Genomic DNA, 10,362 nt, shown 5'->3' on the forward strand with positions numbered 1-10,362 from the left:
TGACCCCTTGGAAAGGTTGAGAAGCCAGGGCTCCAACTGATTAGGCATTGGATTATTGGATTATTGTTTAACGTTGGTTTGCATGTTTGTTGTATGCTTTTTGTATATTATGTACTTTTATTTAGAGGTGGGGGGGCACAAACGTACTAATGAGCTAGTCTCGCAAAGCCAGACCAAACTACAGCAAGTAGAATGGTCTGGAGCCACGCTACCTCGAGCCGTCTATCCGTGGGGAAACTGGGCGGGCCTGTTTTTATTTCTTTAAACCAATCACAATCGTCTAGGGCGGGGCTAAGCCCGGGAAGCAGCAGCGGTGTCCATGCAAAATAGAACATCTTTCTTCCTCAGCAAATGCTGTAAGCAAATCTTTTGCAGTTCTTTGCAATTTTCGACGGAAAGAGCCAAACATGCCAACTTTACAGCGCCGTCAAAGTCCTCTTCAAAACTCGCCATACTGCCTAGTTTCCGAGTTTGAGGGGGAGCACAATACGGGAACGCCAGCAACCGGAAGGGGAGGAGTCGCGGCCAAATCCGACGCTAGGCAATAGACGCTGTCCACTTCCGTTCAGCCAGACTACTAATGAGCTAAACCTGTTTTTCAACAGCTTTGACTCACCCCCCGCCCCTGTGAGATCAGCAGGTCAGTCTTGGCCCCCCTCCTCCATCACCTTTATCACCAACCCAGACACTGCCCTCCCCTCTCCCCCGCCCTCTCCCCCCGACTCCATTGACCTACTGCAGTTTGCGTACCAGGCACAACTCAGCATGGACAATGCCATCATCTACCTGCTGCACAGGGCTTACTCACACCTGAAGAGGCTGGGGGAACACAGTGAGAGTCAATGTCTTTGACTTCGTCAGTGCGTTCAACATACAGCCTGTCCTGCTTGTGAAGAAGCTCTCAGCGTTACGGTTAGACCACGACATGGTGGCCTGGATTGGGGACTACCTCTCCAGCAGGCCACAGTACGTGCGGCTGCAGAACGGCCTTTCTGATGTGGTGATGAGCAACACTGGGGCACCCCAAGGAACCGTACTTTCACCTTTTCTCTATACCATCTACACCTCTGACTTCACCTTCAACTCTGGAACGTGCCACCTACAGAAGTTTTCAGATGACTCCTTCATCATGGGCTGCATCAGTGATGACAGGGAGGACGAGTACAGAGGTGTGGTGGAGGGTGTCGTAAGATGGAGTCCGTGGAGAACCACCTCCAGCTCAACATTGGCAAGACCAAGGAGCTGATGATGGACTCCCGACAGAGCAGGAAGCCCCCAACCCCCTTTGCCATCCAGGGGGTTGAAATAAAGACGGTGGACTCGTACAAGTTCCTTGGAGTAGGCATAAACAATAAACTGGACTGGACAGACAACACAGAGGTCCTCTATCAGAAGAGTCAGAGCAGACTCTTCTTCCTCAGGAGGCTCAGGTCCTTTGACCTGTGTTGCGGGCTACTAAAGATATTATATCAGGTTTTGGTAGCCAGCACAATGTTCTTTGCTGGGGCGTGCTGGGGAGGAGGCATCAAGGCTTTGGAGCCCAACAGAGTCAACAAGCAGGTGAGGAAGGCCAGCTCTGTTGTGGAACTAGAAGTGGATGGAGGTAGTGGTGGAGAGGAGGATGAGGGACAAATTCAAGGCTAACATCTTGGCTAACCTCTCCCATCCCCTCTATGTTGAGCTGTGGCAGATGGGGAGCACCTTTAGCCACAGATTTATTTCCCCCAGGTGCAAGACGGAGCGCTTCAAGTGCTCCTTTGTGACAACAGCCAATCGGCTGTACAACAGTGCCTTGTTTATGTGCATATGTATGTGTATGCATATGCATGTATGTGTGTTTATGTATGCGTATAGATGTTTTTATGTGTGTGTGTATGTATGTATGTATGTATGTATGTTACATACATACATACATACATACATACATACATACATACTGTATGTATGTAACCCTAACCCTAACTTAATTTTGACACCCACATCAAACACCTCTGTAAGACAGCTTTATACCACCTCAGGAACATCGCCAAACTCCGCCAATCACTCACCCTGGCTGATGCAGAGAAGCTCGTCCATGCCTTTGTCTCCTCCAGGTTGGACTACTGCAATGCACTCCTCATTGGGATCCCTGGCAAGAGCATCCAGAGGCTCCAATACATTCAAAACAGTGCTGCCAGGGTCCTGATGAGGGTGCGCAAGCATGACCACATCACCCCCATCCTGAAATCACTGCACCGGCTCCCTGTCTCACTCAGAATTGAGTACAAGGTCTCCCTCCTCACCCACCAGTGCCTTCACGGACTTGCCCCCCTCTACCTTCAGGAACTCCTCACCCCCCCGACAAACTCACGTACACTCCGTTCAGGATCCACTCACACCCTCCAAACCCGACATACGAAGCTGTGCACCATGGGTGATCGGGCCTTTTCTGCTGCTGCCCCTAGACTATGGAACGCCCTCCCTGGACCACCTGAGGGCTCCACAGACTACAGCTCTTTTTAAACGGAACCTCAAAACCCATCTCTTTAAAAGAGCATTTAGCTAAACTTTCTTTGAGGTTCCCCCTTTTTAATAGTTTTTTGGTATTTTTTTCTCTGAAGCACTTTGAGATTCTTGAATATAAAGTGCAGTATGAATAAAATGTATTATTATTATTATTATTATTATTATGTATGTATGTATGTATGTATGTATGTATGTATGTATGTATGTATGTATGTATGTATGTATGTATGTATGTATGTATGTATGTATGTATGTATGTATGTATGCAGATAGGTATGTGTGTGTGTGTGTGTGTGTGTGTGTGTGTGTGTGTGTGTGTGTGTGTGTGTGTGTGTGTGTGTGTGTGTGTGTGTGTGTGTGTGTGTGTGTGTGTGATCATATATAATATATATAATAATATGTAGATAATTATTGTTATTTATTCCAGCTATATATTCGTGAATAACAATGGTACTCAAATTAGTAAAAATGAAATCAATTAATTAATTCGTACAGGGTTTCCTCTCTTACCTCTCTTAACAAAGTGTTTATTGAAGTGGACGTGTTTAACGTGTTACATTAGTGACTACAACACCCAGAGGCCCAGACTACAACACCCAGACGCCCAGAGTCAGGTACTTCCTGGTCAGACCGACAGGCAGCCATATTTGATTCGATTATGCTTTACTGGTTGCGACGACTAGTTCAGCTAGTTCTGGAAGAATACGGTCTTTGTACTCGATCTCAGCTACATTTACAGGTTTATCTACGACAACCTTAGTGGTATCTCCAATAGTAACTTCATATCGTGTGTAGTCAACGATGAATCCTGAATAGTAAGTGGCCCTTCTTCAGATGATTCCTTTGCGGTATAGCTGTCAGTGTGGCGCTAGCCGCGGAGCTATCAGTAGCTAGTCTCTGACTCACTGTGTACAAGATGAGCGTCAGCTGCTTTGTCTTCATGTACGACCTGTCAGTCACCTGTCAGCCGCGCTACACCACACCCATGGTCACATTCGTTATTCCATATATTCTATTAAAACTGTTTATAGCCCTGATCTTTGTTTTGTCTTCGTCATCAGCATCCGAGGACGCTAGCATGTAGCTCCAGTAGGGTGCTAACGTTAGCTGCTCTACTAGAGATGTCTTTAATTGTACATTTATTGTAAGGAGTAACGACTACATTTGACATTTACAACTGTCAACCTGGGAAATACAGATTTATGTGAACCACTGATTCATAATAAATGTTTTTTATTTCACTAATTGTTTAAAGGTTTAGTTGATGCTCAACGTGACTTTTAGTTGAAAGTAATCTGGCACTTTGTGGCTCGGAAATGATGTATGATCGTGTTGAAAGTGTTAACTATTTTGTATTGCATAACAGCTTAGTGTAAAATAGTTGTGCCACATTATGCTGTTATATATCTTGTTATATATACAGTTGGGGCAAAGTGCAACTTCATGAATGTCGTCTAAAATTAACGTTGTTTATTTTTGCAGTGACTATTTATTCAAACTGCTCCTGATTGGTGATTCTGGTGTCGGAAAGTCATGTCTGCTTCTCCGGTTTGCAGTAAGTTCCTTTTTTTTTAAGTTTTAAGAAAACGCCCATAAAACATAATTGACTTCTAAGCTGCATTTCTATGTTGACCTATTTTACTGTGTGTGTGTGTGTGTGTGTGTGTGTGTGTGTGTGTGTAGGATGACACTTACACAGAGAGCTATATAAGCACCATCGGTGTGGACTTCAAGATCAGGACCATAGAACTTGATGGCAAAACCATTAAACTTCAGATTGTAAGTTCATCCACCTCAATTGGACAATACAGTGCACACGTGTTGCTCATGCTAAGTTATGCATCCCTTAGAAGATCCTTCTTTCATCCACCGTCGGCGTGATGCGGCCCGTGTGTGCGTTGGCACAGCATGCTGGTGTTCTAGAAACAAAGCGCAACGTCTAACACGACAGCGCCAGCGTCTTGACATCCAGTTTTATATGCGATAAAACAAAACAGAAATGATGAATGAAAATATACATGAAGTTTTATTCACAAACTCAATGAAACCTCCATGAACATAATAAATAAATAATTGTATTTCCAGGCAATTGCATCGATAGTTGTCTGATCAATTGACTGGTCCTGGTCCCAAACTTTGGTGGCCGGAAGAGGGGGGGGGGCTGTTGGCAGAATGGCCTGGATTGTATTCAGTTTTTCCTCCTCCTGATGCACGCTGAGCATTTTCTGCAATTGACAAATTTCCCTCTGCATTCACAGTGGGATACAGCCGGTCAAGAACGGTTCAGGACCATTACTTCCAGTTACTATAGAGGAGCCCATGGCATTATAGTGGTTTATGATGTCACAGATCAGGTAGGACCCTCTTCCTTGCTCTGATTATAATCCACTTCCAGTACTTGTTATTGAAACACAAGGTGCAGGGAGAAGAAATTTTACTGCCACCAAGTGCCATGAGATTGGAATGAGTAAAAATTATCAGTGGAATTGCAAACGGGATTTTTCTGAGCATGTATTGTAAGGGGTGCAGTGCTTTGATGGACTAACAGTGTTGTCCACCCCCCTGTGCTCAGGAGTCCTTCAACAACGTGAAGCAGTGGCTCCAGGAGATAGACCGCTACGCCAGCGAGAACGTCAACAAGCTGCTGGTGGGCAACAAGTGTGACCTGACTACCAAGAAGGTGGTGGACTACACAACAGCCAAGGTCAGCCACTTTAGACTCAATCAAAACATCTCTCCGTAATGGTTGCAGATTAATTTCCCTATACTTTACAATTGTGTAATGACTGAATGATGTAATGATTGGAGTGGAAAATAACCTAATTATTTGTAGCAACAACTCCAAATTCCTCCCTCCTTCCTGTTCTCCTACCCCTCTACCTCAGTATTGGCGTGCAGTACCTTCAGTCTGTTGATGGTTGTTTGTCTTGTCCAGGAGTTTGCAGACAACCTGGGCATCCCCTTCCTGGAGACCAGCGCCAAGAGCGCCACCAACGTGGAGCAGGCCTTCATGACCATGGCTGCCGAGATCAAGAAGAGGATGGGCCCGGGGGCCACGGCCGGCAGTGCGGAGAAGTCCAACGTCAAGATCCAGAGCAAGCCCGTCAACACCACCTCCGGGGGCTGCTGTTGAGGCCCCCACCACCCCATCCAGTGAGGGGCGTACCCCAAGTCAGCCGGGCCCCACCCACCAACAAAACCCTGACCCATCTAATGTCCCCCTGCTTCAGACCCCCCGCCAACGACAAGAAACACGACCAGAACCCTGACCGTCTCGAACGTCCCCCTGCTTCATAGACCCACCACGACCAGAACCAAGACCAGAACCACATCTAGAATCCCGACCGTCTCTAACGTCACCCTGCTTCATAGACCCCCAGCCACCAGGACAACGACCCGTCTTACGTCACCATGCTCCACAGGGATGGCAGAGGGGGAGTGAGAGGGATCCAGCAGAATGATTGCAGATGAGGGTCATGTTAGCAGATACAGAACAGGCCCCAGCACGGTGAGCCCACCCGCCTGGAGGAACACTGCTGCTCTCATTCTTTTATCTTTATTATGTCTTTCATACTCAAATGCACACCCGATTTGAGAAGTTAATAAATCAGCAATTTTTTAAAAGTCTAGAAGTGACTTCGACCAATACATTAAATGCAAGTATCACTATTTGTGTTCCTTCCCTTCTTCTTCCTCTATTTTTGGTTCATGTGCCGAACTCAGCTGGGTTGCTTGTTTCTGATAGTTTAGGCTGTGGGTAACCGGCATGAGGTCCTCAGGACGAGCCCTTCAGATGAAGCTGCTGCTGTTAGAGCACGCGGCACGCATGTCAGCAGAGCTCATGACATTCCCCCTCTCTCTATCCCCCTCTCTCTCTCTCTCTCTCTCTCTCTCAGTGCATCTGGTATGCAGTCGTTTGGGGAACCTGTGGTGGTTTCCTTTACTATAAGACCAGATTAGGTGGAGGTAATGTCCTGGTTCAACCTCTCAATGTGGCACCACACCCGCCCCCTCCTAGTTCAGAACTAAACGGCCAGTGCCTTTGGGGCCAGAGTCAGACGTGATGTTCTGCCTCTGATGAACCGTGATTTTGGCATAGCCCCCCCATTCCACCGCAACGGGCTAGCTCTTACTGCTTAAGAGAGTTTATTGTTAGATGGAACCAAGCAATCTTGTGAGTGTGTGTGTGTGTGCGCGTCTGTGCATGCATGTATGTATATGTATGTACTATCCCAGACAGGGCTGTGTGCTGGTATAAAGGATTCAACCTGAGCAGGGCTGGGACGCAGTGGCCATATTGTTAATTACTTCGCTTATAGTTTCTCAACCAACAGCACAACCGGAGAGACGACCACCATCTAAGCTATGAGATACATCTATAAACTGTATATATTTATACATAAATGTAGGAATTGATTTGCAAATTCGATAGAGAACCAAGTGAATGACATCAATTTAAGGAAATTGTTTGTAATCTCAGTCCGTGATTAAGTGGCTGCAGACATGAATTTTTGTGGCACAATGTCTACTATTAAACAATGAAGGAGATCTTTGATAACGGCGTGTGTTGGCAATATTTGTTGTGTGTCTTCAATCAAAACGCTTGCTCTACATAACATGAATACCAGGATGCCTTGATTCATCCCTGCCTGCGACAGTAATAGTTTAGCTATAGATGCAGGATGCTGAGGATATTAGGCTCCATTAACATCCATAAGTTGCAGACACGCAACAAGTCCCCCCTCCAGTGGCCCGTCTTCTACCAGGCATGTGCCACCTCATTGGGTCTGTAACTTACCACTAGAAGGCAGTGTTCCATTATATTGATATACTGTTTATTATTCAAGTTATATTTCTGTAACGCAAAAATATATTTGCTAGAAGTACACAGTTAGAATATTGGAATATTAGCGTTATTTGAAAGGCATCCATAGGTTGGCCTAAGCTTTACGTACATATATCATTGCCATGATCCATGTAGGACCATTACGCTCAGTACCAAGCGATGGCGGACATGTCGCCGACTTGTGTCGTGATGCATTAAGGACGATAACGATTGAACCAGGTCGAAGTGGATAATCGTTTGTTTTGGGGTTGACCCAGAGTGGCCCACCAGGGGTTTGTTGATAGAGTGTGTGCTCCTCAATAAACATCTGGCCGTGCGGAGCAGCTGAGCGGTGGTCGATGCGGCCCCCCATGGCCACAAACACTATGGGTTGGGCCTACCGATGGCACACACACTCTGGGTGGATGCTGCACCACTAAACAGACTTTCACACTGAAGAACCACGGACAAAAGAGAACAACTCCCGCCCTTTCAGGAGAAAGACGATGTTTGGCGAATGGTTATTTCCGGTCACAAGAGGCTGTGCCCCTTGTTCAGCGCGAGCCACTCCTCCTCGCGCCGCTTTTCCATTTTGGGGGGGAAAATGCGCGTCAAACAAAGAGCGGGATGGTTTGTGATGACCACGTCGAATAATGAGAGGGTCGCGGCCATGGCCACAAACACTATGGGTTGGGCCTACCGATGGCACACACACTCTGGGTGGATGCTGCACCACTAAACAGACTTTCACACTGAAGAACCACGGACAAAAGAGAACAACTCCCGCCCTTTCAGGAGAAAGACGATGTTTGGCGAATGGTTATTTCCGGTCGCAAGAGGCTGTGCCCCTTGTTCAGCGCGAGCCACTCCTCCTCGCGCCGCTTTTCCATTTTGGGGGGAAAAATGCGCGTCAAACAAAGAGCGGGATGGTTTGTGATGACCACGTCGAATAATGAGAGGGTCGCGGCCTGCGTGTGCATGCGCGTGCGTGTGCCCAGCCGGTTTCTGTTTGCCGGCTTCGTTTGTTCTCGGTTGCTCAGTATTGGCGAGGGAGAAAGCATCTGTGACAGCTGTAGAGCCCGGGGGCCCCCGCCCGGGAACCCCCATCCGGCTCCCTGAAAGAGTCCCTTGGAGGGGCTGCTTCTCGGGGGACTCAAGGGGGCTGATCATGTGTGAAGTTCACTCCATTTCTGACAATACTCCGCACACACCTCACCGCCCAAACGAATCCAAGGCTCCAGCTGATGACTTTTGGGTGTTAGTATAACAGTCCGAAGGCCTCTACATGTCCGTTGTATGCCTACAAAATGTGAAACATGACACTTTTTGTAAGGTGGTCAATTGTACTGCCTGCCTCATTATCATTATGTTTTAAGATCTTTTTATTGCTTTGCTATACCATCTTCCACTTCTTATATTGAGAATAGATTAACTGCTTTCATTATGACTACAGCACGGACAGACTCCACGCTCCATGTGTCTCCCTGTAATGTTCCCACATCAGGCAGTACTTCAGAGCAGTGTGTGGCATGGAAAGGCACGTGGAAGAGGGCAGGATGTCACACTCTTCCTACAGTTTACTGAAATTATGGCAAATGGCTCAAAATGTCAGGCATTTTCATCATCAGTTGACATTGACAACAATTATATATTCACACACACACACACACACACACACACACACACACACACACACACACACACACACACACACAGTGACCTTACACAGTTACAGAATAAAAATAGTTTAAGCAATTTTGAATAATGTTAGGATCATAACAATTTAAATAAATTGCAATATGATCCAGGTTTGTCTGCCTTAAGTTCTAGGGGGTAACGTCGTTATGTGTCCCAAACCCTTCGGTGAGTAGAGTCTTGATCAGACGGCCCCCAACCCTTCTGTGGGTAGAGAATTGATCAGACGGTCCCGTCTGTAGATTTTTGATCAGACGGTCCCCAACCCGTCGGTAGACGGGTTTAAACCTGCACCCCCCCCTGCATGTCCTAGCCCAGGTTCAAAAGGCCATGGAAACAATCCCATATGGTCTTCAGAAGGATTCTAGCATTTTACCGAATGGAGTCAGAATAATGAACCTTTAGCCTTCCTCAACCTGCCGGGTCAGGGTTCAGGAGGCAAGCCTGCAATCGGTTCCCATGAGCAGCCATGAGGAGTGGACTTTGGATTGTTTTGGAGAATGCAGTGGCGTTTTTAGGCACGGGCAAACCAGGCAGCCGCCCGGGGCGCCATATTTGTCGGGGGCGCCAAATCACATGGGGGGCGCCATGAGCAGAAAATAAAAACGCGCTGCGAAGCGGTTTTCAATGAAGTACATAACATTGTGTGGGGATGACTTCCTCCCCCCCGCTTGGAGGAAGTCTTGCCCGGGGCGTAACTGGACGTAGAACCGCCACTGGGAGAGTGATAGTAGTGCTCCGTTCACTGGGCTACGTTGGCCACTTAGTGCCGTAGGTTGGCCATCTTTCACATCCTGAACAAATCTCCCATCATCTCTGTCAAACGTACTGGGGCAGTATTAGATCCAAATGGGCAGGATCTGAGTATGGGAGTGGTGGTGGGGTGGGGGTCAGCACCTCATCCAGATGGGGCCCCCATCATATCTCCATTCTGAGGCCGTCAGCGGTCCCTCCTTACCGCTCCACCACCCCTCTAAAAACCATCATGCTGCGCCGGGCCGGGGTGATAGTGGCAGGAGCTCTGACTGCTATAGGCTCTGTATCCATTCACAGCATGCACTCGATCTGTCCCCTGCCAGTGCATTATGCTGAAAGCAAGGCATGTGCTCGCACACACACACACACACACACACACACACACACATGTTCATGCACACACAGGCACACGGTAATGCATTTGTACAAGCAATATGTACATATATGTACATAGGCCTAAATATGCACACACACACACACACACACACACACACACACACACACACACACACACAAGTGTTCAGGCATACACACACAAACCCACACTAGCCACACTCACACACACACACACACACACACAC

The 10,362-nt window shown here is 47.4% G+C and overlaps 1 protein-coding gene across 1 annotated transcript; it reads left to right on the plus strand.

The window, feature by feature from the left end:
* The first annotated feature begins 3,131 nt into the window (after positions 1-3,131).
* On the plus strand, positions 3,132-5,791 carry rab1aa (RAB1A, member RAS oncogene family a). The gene is made up of 6 exons (XM_060046182.1): positions 3,132-3,320; positions 3,988-4,060; positions 4,189-4,284; positions 4,764-4,859; positions 5,078-5,209; positions 5,441-5,791. Exons 1-6 carry the CDS (start codon positions 3,307-3,309, stop codon positions 5,636-5,638), a joined length of 609 nt encoding a protein of 202 aa, XP_059902165.1. The 5' UTR covers positions 3,132-3,306; the 3' UTR covers positions 5,639-5,791.
* The last annotated feature ends 4,571 nt before the right edge of the window (positions 5,792-10,362 follow it).

This window comes from Gadus macrocephalus, chromosome 3 (genome assembly GCF_031168955.1).
Source record: "Gadus macrocephalus chromosome 3, ASM3116895v1".
NCBI lineage: Eukaryota > Metazoa > Chordata > Actinopteri > Gadiformes > Gadidae > Gadus > Gadus macrocephalus.

What these genes read in the sequence shown, in the direction of transcription:
- rab1aa (XM_060046182.1), top strand. An exon ending in GTCTGCTTCTCCGGTTTGCA is followed by an intron (nt 4,061 to 4,188) that starts GTAAGTTCCTTT and finishes GTGTGTGTGTAG; the next exon opens with GATGACACTTACACAGAGAG. An exon ending in TGGACTACACAACAGCCAAG is followed by an intron (nt 5,210 to 5,440) that starts GTCAGCCACTTT and finishes TGTCTTGTCCAG; the next exon opens with GAGTTTGCAGACAACCTGGG.